Source organism: Phocoena phocoena, chromosome 14 (genome assembly GCF_963924675.1).
Source record: "Phocoena phocoena chromosome 14, mPhoPho1.1, whole genome shotgun sequence".
Taxonomy (NCBI): domain Eukaryota; kingdom Metazoa; phylum Chordata; class Mammalia; order Artiodactyla; family Phocoenidae; genus Phocoena; species Phocoena phocoena.
This window is the reverse complement of record NC_089232.1, coordinates 13958711-13975583: the sequence shown is the minus strand read 5'-3', so window position 1 is coordinate 13975583 and position 16873 is coordinate 13958711. Positions and strand designations below refer to the sequence as shown.

Here is a 16873-nt window from a genome sequence, read left to right as displayed (position 1 = left end):
TAGATCCTCAGTGGCCCCACATGTTGACTGTGTCCACGTGTTCCCAGGGAAGGAGGAGCGTAACCGTATCCCTCACTGCCCTGGGTGAGCGGCAGGGGAGGGTGGGTATCCGCACGTGGGACCCAGCTAAGAACAGCCATGCAGGAGCGGAGGGCTCCTCTCCGTGCTCTGCTCCTGACTTGGGGAACTTTCTGCTGTTAGCACGGTCCCTCCAGCGCTATGGAGATGCCGTGTGCAGACCTCCTGTTGGTCCCTCACAGGGGGGAGCTTGCTTTGTCAGTCAATCTCTGTACTTCAGAAGATGCCCAGTGTGGGTTCTGCACTGAATTTTTGGCCTGTGTTATCTCATTTAATTTGGGAAAGGGTGGAAGTATTTAATGCAGATGACAAAAGGTTATCTATATCAGTAAGAAATAAGAGTTCTTCAAAATTGACAGTAAAGGTCAATAGAAACCAACCAATAGAAAATGGGCAAAGGATACAAGTAGACAATTCTCGTTTAAGTGCAAATCAGACTAGCCAATACATGTCTGAAAAGAGGCTCAGAATTATGAATAGGGAATTGCAAGTTAAAGTAACAATGAGAGGCGGTGTTTACCTCTCAGAGTGGCTAAAATTTCAATGATTCCATTTTGTAAAAGAGACAATGTTCCTCCCCCCTCCCACCCCCACCCCCCGGGCCCCCATAGATGTGTATGTGGCAGGGTTTTCTCAACTCTGGCACAACTGACATTTCGGGCCAGATAATTCTTTTTTTTTTTTTCTTAATGAATAAGGCAGCTTATTAACCCAGCATCATTTGTTGTAATGCTTCTTGTTGGCAGCTGCCACCTGTCCAGCGATTCTGTCCAGATCTCTCTGTCCCGGACATGTCAGTTTGCAGCTCCCATCTTGGTCCTTTCCCACCATCTTCAGCCCCTCTGGGGCTCAGGGGACCCGGCGGGCCCCACTTTTTGAGCCTGTGCTGAAATGGCTGGGTAGGACACTTTCTCTGCCGTCCCCCCCAGAGATCTCGGTCATGGAGCTGTCTCAGCGCCATGCCAGAGGTACAGGTGCAGTGCTGTGGGAGCAGCTCGCGTGTAGAACCACGGGGCGTGAGCTCTTTGTGTTTGGCCAGCTTGACAGTGTCCACCCATTCAGGGCCTTTCAAGCTTCCCGGACTTGCTGAGGAAGGCTGCCAGGGCTCTGACGAACACCCGCTGGTTCACGTCTTTTACAGTAACTCCAGGTATCGTGGGGCCTCCGCACTGCCAGCCGGGGGAAAGGAGGGGACAATTCTTGATTGCAGGAGCTGTCCTTGTATTGTAGGGTATGTAGCAGCATCTCTGGCCTCTACCCACTAGATGACAGTAGCAACCCCCCCCGCTCCCCAGTTGTGATGACCAAGGATGACACTGCCAAATGTTCAGGGGGCAAAACTGTCCCCCACCTCTGCTTGAAAACCACTCGGTATATAGCTAAACATTGACAGCTGCGTATGCTTTAATGAACACTTATTTAATTTTAATCACTATTTTACAGATAAGGAAACTGAGGCACACAGAGGCCAAGTAACTGTCAGCTGAGGACCCGAGATTCCAAGAGGAGTCTGATTTCATAGCTCAGTTTCTTGCCTGAAATGCAGCCGCGCTGCTCAATTACATTTTTGAGGTTCGACTGGTGGAATGTACCGGGACTTCAGATTCACGTTTCCAGGCAAGAACCACGGGCCAGGGAAGGGAAGCCCAGGCCTGTGGTGTCTGAAACTGTCACGTATGAGGCCATAGCCCCAGGGCTGGCTTGGCTCCCTGAGATGACAGTGCTGGGTGGCCAGTCCAAAAAGCATCAGCCAGCAGGGCCGCCTGACCTCTGAGCAGGGCTGACCACCATTTGCAAAGAAAGGCCTAGAGGCTGAACCACGGGGTGGGGGTGGGGGGGGAAGGTGGAGGAGCTTGGATGGGGGCAGGTGCATGAGGAGGGTGGTGATGACTGGACTCCTGATTCTCTCTCATTTCCCTCCCTTCTGGCATCTGGGCACCCAAGTGCCTCCCTCCCCACTCACTGTCGCACTCACTGTCCCCACACTGCCCTCTCCCCAAAGCCCCGCTACAGCCAGCTGGGTGGGCAACAGCCCTACCCGGAACGGCAGGGGAGGTGGGCGGGCGCATGTTCACGTGATGCCTGGTGGCTTCCTCAACCTTTGGCCGGGTCACAATGGGCTGAATTTCCTGTTGGCTCGTCTGTTTGGGGCCCTAGACCATGAGCTCTGTGAAGGCAGAGCCTGGTGGGCATCAAGATTGGGTGGGTGCAGGATGAGGGAAGGAGGTGGGAGAGGGGCAGTTGCTCAAGGGCTGAGCAGCTCCAGTGACACCCAAGCCCAGCCCCTGGTGAGCTGAGGTGCTCAGCTCTGTCCCCTGGGACTAGGTTCTGGCCTTTCGCTGGATCTGTGAACAAAGCATGGCTGTGAGTTTTCAACTGAACAGAGCTCCTGATTACCTCTCCTGGGAGGAGAGAAGAGCTGCTTAAAGAACTTGAGGGATGATCCTCATTCAATAATTCAAGCTTAGCTTTTTAAACGGAAACTTCTCTTGGAGCTGCTTCTAGAAACACTTGCTGGTTGTGTCCCCTCCTGCTGTCCCTGCAGGTCCCCTGCTGGTAGGAATGTGTAAGTTGAAAAAGCAGTTGCCCTGATGCGCTGGGCTGGGAAGCAGCATCACCACCTCTTTCTTTGCTGAACCCCCAGGAAGAGCTGATCAAGGCATCCTTTGAACCCCACTGTATTCTTGGCACCATGAGAACTTTACCACACGCATGCACTCCCGCTTTCTGAAGACAGGGATCAGACCTTAAGATCTTTGTGGAGAAACCTGGCGTCCATGACTCACTTGTCGAGAGGTCAACACACTAATAGGAGGGGATGGTGGGTGGCTGTGACTCCGCACAACATAGGGCTTATTCTAAGTCGGTGATTTTCAACCCTGCTCACGTTAGACTCATGCCCCAGGCTCATTAAATCAGAATCTCTGGGACAGTGGTCCTGTAATCACAGGTTTTATAAGCTCTCCAGGTGTTTCCACTGCACAGAGTTGAGGACCTCTGTCCTAAGTGGACTTTGACAAAGGGGGGGCTTGACGGTGTAGAAATATTGAAATTTTAGACTGTAGCTATTTCGGCACTAGTGACCGAACTGAGAGCCCTATGTAAGTGAGGCAGGAGAAGGAAAATCACACCAGGTTTGGCATACCTGCAGAGCCCAGCAAATCCATCACCTGAACTGCATGGCCCCAAACACGAGCGGCAACTGGTTCGCTCATGCTGCGGTCCAGTGCCACCCGCTCATGAGTGGGTGAAGTCACAGAGAAGTCGCTGATGGACGACTTGTCACCTAGCCAGCTTTTGAGGACCGGTCTTTCCTATTTCAAGAGCATTCTCTGGACTCCTACAGCCCCCAAATCAATCGTAAACTCAAAATCTTAGGGTTGGCAAGCAACAAAGAGACACTTCTTAAGTGGTTCCTAACTCTCTGTAGGTGCAGACCCCCTAAGGGCCCCAGCATCTGATTGGGTCCCGCAACCCAAATCAAATCCACGATGAAATGCCACCTCACACCCATCGGGATGGCATATATACGGTATTTCATCATGGACTTTATTATGTATATAAAACATATAAAACAAAACAGGAAATAACAAGTATTGGCAAGGGTGTGGAGGACCCTTGTGCACTGTTGGAAGGAATGTGAAACGGTTCAGTCACTGTAGAAAATAGTATGGCAGCTCTCAAAACATTAAAATAGAATTGCTGTGTGGTTCAACAATTCTACTGCTGGGTCTAAACCCAAAATAACTGAAAGCAGGTACTTTACCAGATATTTGTACACCTATGTTCATAGCATCATTCGTTAAGAGCCAAAAGGTGGAGGCAACCCCGAAGTCCACTGACAGGTAAATGGATAAACAAAATATGGTACATACATACAGTGGAGCATTCGTCAGCCTTAAAAAGAGGGACATTCTGATACACGCTACAACATAGATGAACACTGTGGCTATTATGAAGTAAGCCAATCACAGAAGGACAGACTCTTATCATGCCACCTATAGCAGGCAGTGGTCAGATTCAGAGACAGAAAGTAGGATGGCGGTTATCAAGGGCTGGTGGGAGGGAGGAATGGGGAGTTACCATTGGGTACAGTTTTAGTTTTGCAGTGAAGGTAACTGTGATGATTACGTAACAATGAAACTACTTAATGTCACTGCACTGCATACTTAAAAATGGTTAAGATGGTAAATTTTATGTTATTTTTACCGAAGTTAAAACACAAAAACAAAACCCCACAGCCTAGTTCTGGGGTGGGCACACATGAAGGAACCCACATTTTCACCAGAAGTGGTTTATCAGAGTAATGGCCTGTAACAGCCCTGAAAGGCCCAGGGAGGCCCAGGGGAACCTACATATACTGTGGCTCCTGTATTTTGGGGGAAGGGGACAGACTGGGAATGGGACAGGGGGCTTTATCCATTCCTTGCTTTTCTTCTCGATTCAGGTAGAAAATGTCTCAAAGACTCACTGGGGTACCTGTGGGAATGCTGGTAGTGTTTTTGATGAGAACCTAGAGAGGGGAGATTTTGTTAGAAGCAAGCAAGTAGGTAGGAATTGATACGCGAAGGGACAGGGTGGTGGGAGTGTACATCCAGGAGCGGTGTCTGGTCCAGCACCTTGGGGTTCTGCGAGAACTCGTAGCTTCTGTGAAGTTTGGGAACCCCACCAATCACAATCCATTCCACTTTGATTAAAAAAAAAAAAAAAAAAAAAGATCATTCAGGGGAATTCCTTGGCAGGCCAGTGGTTAGGACTCTGTGCTTTCACCGCTGAAGGTGTGGGTGCAATCCCTGGGTGTGAAACTAAGATCCCATAAGACGCGTGGCACAGTCAAAATAATAAAAAAATTTAAAAAATAATAAAGAAATGAAGTTGGTAAATATTAAAAAAAAATCATGCAGCTTGACCTATTCTCTTCATCAGATTTGACTTGGACCTACTTGTGGCTCTCTCCAAAAATCAACTTTGCCCTCAGAGAGGAGCCTTTACGATACTGAGAATATTCCAAAGGACATGCCATCTTAAATGGCAAAGGAGGCCACCCCCCCCCCAGAGGTTGCTGAACAAAGAGTGGCACTGAAGTGCGCGTGTAAATCCCATAGGGGAGAAAGGGAGTCCTGGTCTGCCAAGATGTGCAAGCCTGGAACGTCTGCTTACAAACCAGGAGTGGGTCTCCAGGAGAGAAACACGCATAGAATGGAGCTGCCCAGGACACGCACGGATGGTCGGGCAGGAAGGGCAGGGGGCCATCACCCCACGCCCAACGCAGGTCAGGGGTCTGATTTCAGCAAGCACGTCGGCCCTGCCCACGTCTGGGGCTCGCTTCTCCACCTCCGCACCCTCAGTTCCCAGGTGGGGCTGAGCCATGACACTCAAGTGCTTACGCCGAGCCCTAGCGCCAGGTAACCACATGCTTATTTGTCCAATGGGCACCTTGTGACCTCCTCTGAAGACCCTCTCCCACAGTCCAGTAGGAGTGGAAATTATCAGGTTATAAATTGGTCCTTTAACACCCAGAGAGCACATCTTCACCTGTGGTGTGGATTCCATCCTGACCCTTCTTCCTGCGCCCCTCAGAAGCTGTCCATAATCCTCTGTACCCAAGCCCTGGTTGAACCCTATTTCTCCTTTTTGTTTTGTTTTTTTTTGGCCGCGCTGTGCAGCACGTGGGATCTTAGTTCTCCAACCAGGGAGCGAACCTGCGCCCCCTGCAGTGGAAGCGCGGAGTCCTAACCACTGGACCACCAGGGAAGTCCCAGGTGAACCCTGTTTCTGCCAGGTTTTCTCTAGTGTGGGCACAGGACACACAGGCTGGGTTCTGGCATCACGTACCTTGGAGGGAGCAGCATGGTGACTCTCCCCAGGCGAGGCCTCCCTTCCCAGCCCAGACACACATAGCTACCTCCTTCCCACTGGCTTCTGCTCTCCTGGCCTCAGGGCCAGAAGCTGGCTGTGGAAGGGGGACACCACAGGGCCAGGCTGGGGTCAGAGTGGGAGGCTGCCAGGGCTGAGCGCTCCCTCCACGTCCTCTGCCAAAAAAACAGGAAGAGGAATCCGAGACGTGACTGCGCTAATTCCAGTCCCAGGCTCTGAAGTCACAGATGTAGAAACCACAAACCGAAGAGCAAAAACAAAACCAAAAAGCCCGCAGTCTTTTAGACTTTTTCCCTCCCAACAGCTAGTTCCAGCGATGTTTATTACTCAGCCTGACTTGGAATAACATTAGACAAAAATAGAAACAGCGTCTGGTTTTACAAAGCCTCGGCACAAGTCCTCTGAGTTTTCTGTCCATGCCAGGGCCGCTTGCTGCTGGTACCAGAGGTCAAGGGAGCCCGGATGGCCCCGGATGGAGCAGAGCCTGCACAGGGACGCAGGTCGCAGTGCTGGCTTGAGAGCAGAGCTAGGGAAAGACAGCCGGGCAACTTGCTCAAGCGGTGCGGCCCGGCTGGGGATCCAGGGTTTTATGTCTGGGGGTGAGCCGCTGGGGCCCCGAAGAGACCAGCCCCGGACTCAGGGCTGATCTGGTTCAGAAGGACACGTAGCCACATGCCAGCAGGGCCAGGGCTCTGCCCCAGGCACGGAAGCTGGGTGGGTAGAGGTCTCCACCAACCTGTGCTTGTTCCAGAGAAAGAGCCTTAGCGGGGGCCTCTCTGGGAACTCTGTCCCCAGGGGCTGGTGCGGCCAGAAGGGCCAGGCCACGCAGCAGCAGGGCCCCCGCTCGTCGTGAGCCCGCAGGAAGCCTGCCTGCAGTCACTGGCTGCTCACAGCACTGAGACCTCGCGCCCCTACCCTGGGGGCGGCCAGGGCTTCCACCTCCAAGGCCTCCTGCAGCACGGGGGGAGGTCCGGCCGCCTCGGAGGGGCTCGGGGGACTTGGTGGACCTCGTGCGCATCGTGAGATGGGGAGGGGCAGGGATGAGCAATGTAGCCACTTTCCAGGTGAAGCCAGTCCAGCCCAGAGGCCGGCTGCTTTTTGGACCCCCCCCGAAGTCACTGCCGGGCTCTGCACCGTCACCATGAACTGCCCGGGACTCCGGTCTCCCGGTCCTCTCCTGTGACGGGCAGGCCAGGTGGCCAGTGTGCAGGGGCTGCTATCTCAGGGGCTGCTTGAGCTCGAAGAGGCCTGTCCCGCCCTTGACGACCTTCCCAACCACGAGGCAGGCTGACGGCGACCTCAGCTCATCGTGGGATCCTGGGAGAGACACAAGAGTGCTCGTTAGTTGGCTGAGGGAGAAGTCGGGGGTGGTGGAAGGCGATGGGGGGGCGGCACCCAACACTGAGGCTGGGCGGGTGGGGCACCTCCGAGGCCACGAGGGATGGTGCTGAGGCTCAGGGTCTGATGGGAACGAGGCCGCACTGCTCCTGCGTTTCGAAGAGAGGAAGACCCTCTCCCTCTTCTCCCATCTGCTGCCCGCCCCTGCCAGCTGCTTCCCGCAGGGAGATGCCAAGATCTCCCCTGCATGCGCGGCGTGTGGAGAGGTGCCTGAGGGACGAGCCCATCTGCCCAGAGCAGACTCAGGAGAGGGGAGGCCAAGGGCACCTGCCCACGACTGACCCATCATGGTGGCCTGCTTCAGAAACTGGAAGCTGGTCTCAAACGTCATCTGCTGCAGTGGGGAGGAGTTCGACCGGATCCCAAAGCGGTTCAGTGGCTTGTAAACACCCTCGAAGCACATGTAGTCAGCGACCAGGGAGAGATGGCGGGGGTCAACGGCGATGCCTGTCACACGGGCGGCAACCGAAGGGAGGGTTAAGCAGTGACGAGGGGATGATGGCAGCCGCATCACCTGACACAAGGGCGCCCCCCTCCAGCTCCGTCACCTACTCACTCAGCTCCCTAACCCCCGACCTCGGCGGGCAGCCCTCCCTGCCCGGTCACCATTACTACTTCTTTCTCCACTTCCATCCAGCAGCACGGGAAGCAGCCTTGCAGGACACAAGACCCTAAATCACTGTTTGCGCTTGGGAACTGAAACCCTGAAGGCAGGATGAGGAAGCAGACTCTCCCTCAGAGGCCAGCAGACGAGAAACAGGCTAGGAGGCCTTGGGGACGGGACTGACAAGACTGACCCACAAGGGACTCCCTCTCCACAGTGGTTCTGAGGATCCCCTACGGGCTCCATGCTCACCGTGCCCCTATTTCAGTTTCCTGCGGAGCTGGATTGACACCCCGGGACCTCCCGAGCGCCGCCCGCAGCCCCTCTTACCGTACACGGCGAACACATCCTTGATCTCCTTCTCGATCACCCGCAGCGCGGCCTCGATGCCGTACGTGCTGGCCATGGCATGGATGTCGTTGGAATAGAGGCGACGCAAATCCAGGACCTGGGGGAGGACGGGGGGGTTGGTTTGGAGGGCCTGGCCTTCTGCCCCTTCCTGCGGACACACCCCGCCCAGGCTGACCCCCCCGCTTGGCTGGCACTCAAGCACAGCTGATGACAAAGGGGGTGCGAGGTGGCCCAGGACGAGCGAGAGGAAACAGTGTAGGCAGAGCTGCCAACAGCACGCTGGCCGGGCCCCAAGGTCTGTCTCATCATCACCAGGGCTAGAGGATGACTCGGTACCTGCTTTACAGTCAACAGGAAGAAGGGTGTTTGTCTATTTAATGGAGAGACCTGTTTCCTAGGATAGAGGCTTCCCCCGGTAGGCGAGGCAAGTTCGTCAGCAGAGACCCAAACGCCTCCCCCAGGCATGGGGAGCAGGGCTGGGCCTGCTGCGTGGGAGTCAGCCGGGCCCTATCAGGGGCCTGGGGCTCCAGGTCGGCTGCCCCGGGGGGCCCACGGTGGCTCTGCACTGTGGCAGGTCACCCCCAGAGGCAACAGCAGAGACCCTGGTGGCCTGCCTGGCCTCGTCTGGACAAATCCCACGAGCACGACGCGGAGCTTGGCCTGTCAGTGGCTGGCTCTCGGGAGGCATGAGCCCTGCCCGCTGCGTCCTCCGGGAAAGCAGCCTGTGAGAGGCTCTGGGGCAGAAGGGGCCTTAGTGGGGCAGTGCTGTGCGGGGCGGGGGGTGCGTGTGAGGCCGGAGAGCCTCGCCAGCTTGGTGCGCGCGGACTAGGGAAGAGTGAGCTGGTCCCCGCAACTCAGAATTCTGTGGGGAAAACTCGCGCCCACGGGTCGAGAGCACCTCGGAAGGTTCTGGGAGGCTCAGTGAAGCTGGGGGGAAGCAGGAGAGAGCCCAGAGGAAAGGGTGGGGGAGCAGGCGGAACAGGGCGCACAGGCCTCTGCCAGGCGTGGGGGGCGGGGCGGGGCAGGGCCCCTCTGCACCCAGGGCCTCCTTCGCCCGGTAAAGTGAGCAGCCCCCAGGCCAGCGACTCAGAAAACTACTTCTTACGAGTCTACTTCGGGAAGGTTTTAATTTCAAGGAGAAGAAAGAAACTGTACTCAAAGTGATTTGGGAAACTCTGGGTTCCGTAAAGTTAAGCCGGTTCCGTACTGCAAGCCTTACCAGGCTCACGTGCATCGGGGACCCCCGGGAGGTGTGCCGGCAGGCGCAGACTCGGTTCGGGGACCCTGGGCTGGGAGCGCGAACAGCCCAGGAGGGAGTGGGGCCACGCACCTCGGCGTACTTGAACAGCTCCGGGAGGTTGATGCCTTCTGTGTTTAAGACGAGCTCCTTCTCGTTCTTACTGTTGGTGGTTTCGTTCAGGAGGCATCTGGTGATGCCCTTGGTCGCGTAGACGACGGCGCCTTGGGCCAGGGACACTACCAGGGAGCTCATGTCAAAGTTGACCTTGATGAGAGGGAGTTTCACCATCACCTGCAAGAGGAGGGAGAGCTGGGGCTGGGGAGAGGGCCGCCCCAGACCCGCCGCCCGGGTTCCCCGGGAGACGCCTCCGGAGCCCCACTAGGGAACACCGCGGCCCTGCTGGGGCGAGCGGGTGGCAGGCCGGGCCTGTGAATGCTGGGTGCCTTCGCGGCCACACGGCAGTCACCTCCAGTCTGCTGAGGAGAAAAGAGCAGAGCAACGTTTTCACAGATGTCGGTGAGAACGGTGAAAATCACATCCACTCACACCACCCTTGATATCCTTTCAATCACCACAAAGCACAACACGTGTCCTTTCGCGGGTGCAATCCCGGTCAAGGCTCCGTACCCACGCTACCACTTAGGAACCAATGAATCGGACTGAAGGAAAGGACTAAAACGCCAGTCTGCGTGTAGAGACGTCCAGGCATCCAAGCCACCGAGTCTCTCAGGCAACACTGCAGTGCTGAAGCTGGGGGCCAGGAACAAAGGCGGTGTGAGGAGTGAAGTGTCTCTGCCGGTCTCTATGACAACCGATACACATCAACACATGTGTTGTGCCGAGGCCTGAAGTACAACGTGAAAGCACCCGTAGGGTCTGGTGGCTCAGATCCCCGCGCAGAGAGAGGACTGGCCCACGAGGGTGTGAAAGTCGAACGTGCGAAGCCATGACCAGGGGACCAGGGGTAGCAGGTGCACAGCTGTCACTAGCCTCTTTAAGGGACCCGGGGTGGAGACGAGAGCAGCCGGTGGCCACCCCGGCACTGACCTGGCACCACAGGCCGCCCTGGGTGTCGTACTGGTAGTCCTCGATGAACGGGTGGCACTCGCGCACGGCCCGCACCCGGCGCTCCACCGCCTCGGCGTCCTGGGGCTCCCGGCTGCGGGTGGGCTTCCACGGCTGTGCCAGTGGGGCGGCGGGGAGCGAGTCCTCCTCGGGGCCTGAGCCCCCCTCCTCCTCCTGCGCCTGGGCCTGGGGAGTGCCTTCCCCGAGGACAGTCCCTTCCTCCTGCAGGTCCTCGCCGTCCTCGCCGTCTTCACCGTCCTCGCTCTCGTAGTCGACCTGGCGGGGGGTGGAGCGCAGGCCGCGTCACTCGGGCTCCACCAGCTGTTTGGACTTGGCCTGCCCAACAGGCGCCCCCGCAGAGGCCTCAGCTGCTGGCTGACCCCGGCCTCGCCTGCTCCGTCGGCCCGGCTGCCGTCCTCCTCGCTTCCCCTGGGGATGCCAGCCCCTCAGCCCCTAGGCCCCCTCCTCTGAGCTGAGCCCCACCCCGCGCCTCTAGCTCTCGCACCCGTGGAGCCGCTCAGCCCTGCCACACCGCCCTCTGTCCTGGCAGCAACCATGGCAGTGGAGGACCAGTAATGGGCAGGAGAAGGAGGTATTTTCATGGCAAAGACAGGAGGCGGCCCGACTTCCTCCCCCTGCCAAAGGCCTCTGGGTCCTCGAATCTGATTCAGACGCAGGCCACCCGCCACCCCACGAGCACCGCCTTCTCAGTCCACTGGTGCGCTGGGCAGCCCGCCTTGCTTCAAGGCTCCTGATGGTTCCAGCATGACGCACAGGCATGGCCTCATGCACCAGGGGGTGAGCCCTCATCTGTGACAAAGGGGTCCCCTCACCTCCTCCTCTTGTTTCTCCTTGCGTTTGGCGTCCGAGGCATCAGCGTCTCCCTCCTCAGCTTCGGCATCCACGATGTGCCCCTCCTCTTCCTCGTCGCCTTCCTGCTCTCCCTGGGGTGTGGGGATAAGAAAGAGAAAGATGAGCTCTAATACCCTGGTGAATCCATCTCTCCACCCACCACACTCACCCAGCCACCCACCTGCCCACCCACTCATCCGCTCATCATCGTTCAGCCACCTATCACCTTGCCAACTATCCATCTACCTACCTTCCACCCCCCTACCCACCCCTGGATTCCACGCTTCCTTCTCTGCACCCTACATCTTTACATGTACCACTCGCAAAATCTTGCATTTAAAAAAAAGAAACAAAAGAAAGGAAGTGCCAAGGCTTTTCAAGTCATGAAAAGAAGGTGTTATTCCAAGTAATTTTGTTATGGGTGGAGATGAAGAGAAAGAGTTGTCTTGGTATTTTAAAAGCCAAATATTTATACCTTTCTCCTGGCCTTGGTTCCTAGTTCCCTGTAGTCTCCTTCTGGGTGATCTGAGAATTAAGACTGGGCAGCCTTTCAAAGACATCCCGTGCCCATCTGTGCTTGAGTTAGCCAACTAGTAGACCCCGGGACAGGAGACCTGGCACTCTCTCTCTCTAGGTAGGCCAGGCCCTCATTTTAGGGATGAGGAGACAGGCCCAGTGAGAGGAGATGACATAGCTGAGGTCACCGAGCCGGGAAGGGACAGGACCAGTCTTCCCTGTCCCTGTGCTTCGTTGTGGCCCTGTCCAAGCACAGCACAGCCCTACCAACTGCCGGCTCAGATGACACCCAGGGACCTGCCCCACACCGCTCCTGGGCCTCTTGGCAGATGAGGTGCCATCATTCCTGGACTGTTTTGCCTCCACTGGTTTTTCCCTGGCTCTATCCTTTTTCGTCACTGTAGCCCAACTTCCCGGCTTCAAAATGCCTCTCTGGTCCTTGCCTAGTACTCCGTGGGCCTCAGTTCATCTGGCCTAGGTAAGTCAAAGGCAGAGTGAACGAAACCAGAAAAAGAACTTCCAAGACCTCAGTGGGTACCATTACTTTGAGACTAACCTCAGGAGAAAAAAAACCACCGACAGAGGGGTCCCTGAGAGCAGAGAGATGGATGACCTGGGGCCCTCACCCAGGGCCAGGCAGACCATGCTGCCCGACGTGGCCCGCCACACTCAAGAAGGAAGTGTTGCTTTCCGGCTCTCTCAGAACAGTGGACAAATGCTAAGGTAAGTGGAGAGATGGGCCAACAGCAGGAAGGGGCTCAAGGGGCACCGAGGATGGTCACAGAGCCATCCTAGGAGAACTGACTCAGTGGGCCGCCATCTGATGTGCTTCCCAGCCCTGGACCCTCCCAAGGGGCCCTCAGGGGACTCGCTCACCCGACTCCTCTCCGACTCGCCTTCGTTGTCTAGATCCTGCTGGGTAGCTCTCCGCGTGTTTACGCTTCTGAAAGCTGATGCTTTACTATTCTTCTTTCTGATGGATTCCATCAGAATTTTAAAGAATCTGAAACGAGAAGAAAGCCACGCAGCCCCGTTCAGTACCAGCACCTCCATTCTCCCCTCACCGTGGGGACAGGATGCTCTAAGGATCTCACACCCGCCCAAGGTGATGTTGGGGACCTCTACAGGAGGCGGAGACCCTGCCTCTCCCTTCAGCTTACTTTTCCCCCTCCTGCTGTTTCTGGGTGGTATGTGGCGCATTGGAAGGAACACTGCTCCACACCCAATAGGCCTGGACTGAATACGTGCCTTGCCATTCCCAGGGTGCATGGCCTCGATCACCACAGATGGTCTCCTGAGCTTTACCTCTCTCGTCCGCAAAACGCGGATATTAATAGATACCATGCAGTCTTGCTTTAGGGATTAGAAACAACCCCACATCCGATACCTGTCATGGGGCCTGGCAGGCTGGCTGCTCAGCAAGTGACAGTTCTTGGTGCTGTGTGGTGGCCGTCTAACTAGGGTGGCAGGGCCTGCAGCGGGAGAGGGGAGTCCAGGCCGGCCGGGACGAAGGCCGCCCCCAGCCCGCCGCCTACCGCATCTCCAGGAAGTGGCACTGCTCGGGGCTGGCAACTCCTGTGTCCTTGGTGTGGGACCCCCGACAATTTGATGAGAGAACTAAGATGTGGAAGAGCTTATCGGGATCTCCAAGGTGGTGATAACTTACTTTGTGGCAGTAAATCATGTCGACAGTTAGAACGAAACCAATTTAAAAGGACCAACTTGAGGCAGAGCCCAGAGGACCTTTCCTGGCCCCTGGGTCCTTCCCTCCTGAGTTATCTATTTCTTGCTTCCTCTGGGCCTCATCCTGTCTCCCGCCCCCTGCTCCTTTCTTCATATAACCTCTTGCCCGTCTTCTGCATCAGGCCATAACAGCACATCAAACAGCCTTCTTTTAATTATATAAAGTATCAGTTCCCCATCTGCCCAGCCAGCCTTCCTGTGTTCTCCGAGCGCCTATGATGGGCCCACCATGTACCAGCCCTGAGGGCAAAGCAAGGATGAAAAGACAGGCACTTAGAGCTTTAACTGGAGAAGCAGGCAGGTCAGATGTTTACTATTTTGTTCATTAAAAACAAAAGACTGCTACTCTCCCTCCCCACTATTTTTTTTTCCCCCAACGTTTTAAAGTTGTACAGGGTTTTGGCTGAGCTTCTACCCTTGGCAGAAAAAAGCCTCCTCACCACCGATCCAAGAAAGAGCCTGGTCACCAGGTGCTGTGGACAGAGACCAGAGGGCCAGACAGGGGAGAAGCCCGGCTTGACTTTAGAAAGATACGGTCCACCCGGGAGGAGGGGGCGGAAGAGATGTTTCCGAAAGGACAGGCTCCGGTTCAAGTCTCTGTTCTGCCAGAGTCTGGAGACAGAGACAGACGAGGGCCTTGACCCCGCCTGTAAGTGCTGGGACCGCCCCTGCCCCACGCCTGAGCCTGCAGTGCAGACTGCAGGGCGCGAAATGACACGGATGGGCTGTGAAGCTGGGCTGCCTCCGCACACAGAAGCTGCTTGTCGCCTCCCTCTGCTGTGGGGCTGCCGCCCTGGCCTGTCCCTTCAGGTGACATCCCCCCTCTGAGGCTCCCTTGCCAGCACTTCAATCCCCGCAACTGGCCTCAACCCCAATCCCCCACCTGCTCCCACCCCCTGCACGTGCATCGCCGGGCTTCTGTTCGGGCCATGTGCGCCGCCATCAATTTCCCCAGCCTCCCATCGACCTGCTGGAGCCGCGCCCAGGCCCACGGTGGGGTCTAAACACAGATGGAACCCCCCAAGAGACCTTCCCTAACCACCCCCGGTGCAAATCCTTCCTACCCTGCCTGCCTCTTCTGGTGAACAGGACCAGTGCAGAACGTGACAGAAGGTGAGAAAGGAGAATAACCCCCTGAACGGTAAGTGGCAGGCATGTCACCTGTGTGCCAGAAGTTCTCCCAGGGGTACAAAGAGTCTGCCCTTCTGTGATTTTGCCCAGAGCCAGGAAACCGGAGGCCCACAGTGACCGCTCTGTGAAGGTCGTGCTGTTTGTCCGAATGTGGCAACTGAGGGGGAACCGGAGGGGGGCAGCTGCACAGAAACCTCCGTCCCACATAAATAATTACCAGCAGGGAACATGACCCTCGGCTGTTTCCGAAAGTGCCTGCCAACAGCTCCACCACCTGCTGTCTGCAGAGTCAGACTCACAGAAGCTCTGGCCTCAGACTCCTGGCTTGGTGTTACACGGCTGGGGACCGGAGGCCGTGGAACTCACACACCCCTGCCACCTAGCTCGGTACTCCTGCCGCCTCACCACCCCGGCCCACCTTCCAGATCATTTACACACACATCCAAAGGGGTGGGCGCCAGGACAGATATTGAGGGGAGCTTCATGGCTTCTACACCTCCATCTAGGGAAGCGCCTCTGTGTGTCTCTTTTTTTTTTTCTCCAATCTGTGTCAAAAGAGTCTCAAGATCCCACAGCTGGGACAGAAGCAGGGAAGAAAGGGAGGGAAAAGGGTGGGGAAGAGAGAGAAAAGGAAGGGAGAAAGGAAAAAGAAAATGCTCCCAGCGGAGGGGGGGGGGTCCTTTTCTGAAGGCACACCCCCATCCCCGTGTGGTCTCCAGGGGGCCTGCGTGAGGCTGCTTCGCTGCCCAGGCCTGGCAAAGGCAGCCCAACCACAGCCCCTTCCACGTGCTGCTCCCTCTGGCCCCCCTGCCCAAGTCACAGGGCAGCTCCACCAGGCGCGACTGCACATGGCTTTGTTCATCACAGGCTTTCAAGTACACGAGCCAAATACAAAGAAGGAGCTGACCAAGTCTGTCACCACCGGGAAGAAGCCAGGGCTCTTCCTTACCAAGAAGAACTTTTAAAAAAGTGATGAATTTTCAATTCCCCAAGGCAACGTAAAGAGAAAGAACGCTGAGCACAGCCTGGGGCACGCCTCAGGTGACCTACCTGCTTGGCAGGCCCACACCTGAGATACAGAGATATGGGGCAGGTCGCAGACTCCGCCCGCTCCTGGTAATTCTCAGGAGGCCACGTGATCTGAATTCCGATTTCTCAGGGAAGGGCCGCCTGGCCGGCACAGACAGCGGCACGCCTGGGAGTGGTGTTCCTCCCGGTTAATTAATGAGCCGGCAGCTGGGGCACAGACAGGTCTCCTGCGCTGTGACCCAGCACCCCGAGAGCACTGGGCCTGCCTGATAAGACGAGCCTCCTCCACCCAGGCGAAGAGCGACATAGGTGCTTCCGAGGCCCAGCAAGCTCCCCCGTCCAAAGGGCTGAGTTCACATCCAAGCTCATCTACCACAACACCCGCCATCCTACATGCCACCTGCTTCGGGGGCCAGGCTGCAGCCAGTCCACATCTTCAGGTGAGGGCAGAACAGGGCCCATGGCAGGACAGTCACTTCCTCCCAGCCACACTGCCCTGGGGCCTAGCCTGTGAGTGGGCATCACTCAGTAAATATTTGTGGGATGACTGAGTGCACGGACGTCCTGCCTCGACTCTGCCTTCAGTTCTCTACTTCCAAGCAGCTCCGGAAAACCTGAGGGCTGTTCTAGACTCAAGACAGTGGTTAGTGGTTAGTGGTCCGTGGCCAAATCCTGCTGACATATGGGATCTATTTCAGCCTCACCAGGCTTTCTTTTTTTTAAATTAATTAATTAAGTTAGTTAGTTAGTTTTTTGGCTGTGCTGCGTGGCATGTGGGATCTTATTTCCCTGACCAGGGATCGAACCTGTGCCCCCTGCATTGGAAGCACAGAGTCTTAACCACTGGACCACCAAGAAGTCCCCTCACCAGGCTTTTAAAAAGATATGAATTAGTTGCCAATGCTTACAAATTAGAGAAGATTTATCTATAAAAAGTAAAAGCAAGTCAACAGCCAAAGAAAGAAAAAGGAGAGGCAGTTTTCTTCTTA

General features: G+C 56.2%; 1 protein-coding gene and 1 pseudogene across 1 annotated transcript in view; both read right to left on the bottom strand.

The window, feature by feature from the left end:
• Positions 1 to 795: 795 nt before the first annotated feature.
• Positions 796 to 2147, bottom strand: LOC136133514 (small ribosomal subunit protein eS19 pseudogene; annotated as a pseudogene).
• A 5024-nt stretch (positions 2148 to 7171) lies between these two features.
• The window catches only part of POLR1A (RNA polymerase I subunit A), a 75326-nt gene continuing 65624 nt past the window's right edge, over positions 7172 to 16873 (bottom strand). The window contains exons 28-34 of the mRNA XM_065890976.1: positions 12858 to 12984; positions 11447 to 11557; positions 10596 to 10889; positions 9639 to 9839; positions 8288 to 8405; positions 7636 to 7800; positions 7172 to 7272 (exon numbers count right to left, since the gene is read on the bottom strand). Of these exons, the coding sequence (XP_065747048.1) occupies positions 7172 to 7272; positions 7636 to 7800; positions 8288 to 8405; positions 9639 to 9839; positions 10596 to 10889; positions 11447 to 11557; positions 12858 to 12984 (1117 nt within the window). The remainder of the gene's footprint in view (positions 7273 to 7635; positions 7801 to 8287; positions 8406 to 9638; positions 9840 to 10595; positions 10890 to 11446; positions 11558 to 12857; positions 12985 to 16873) is intronic.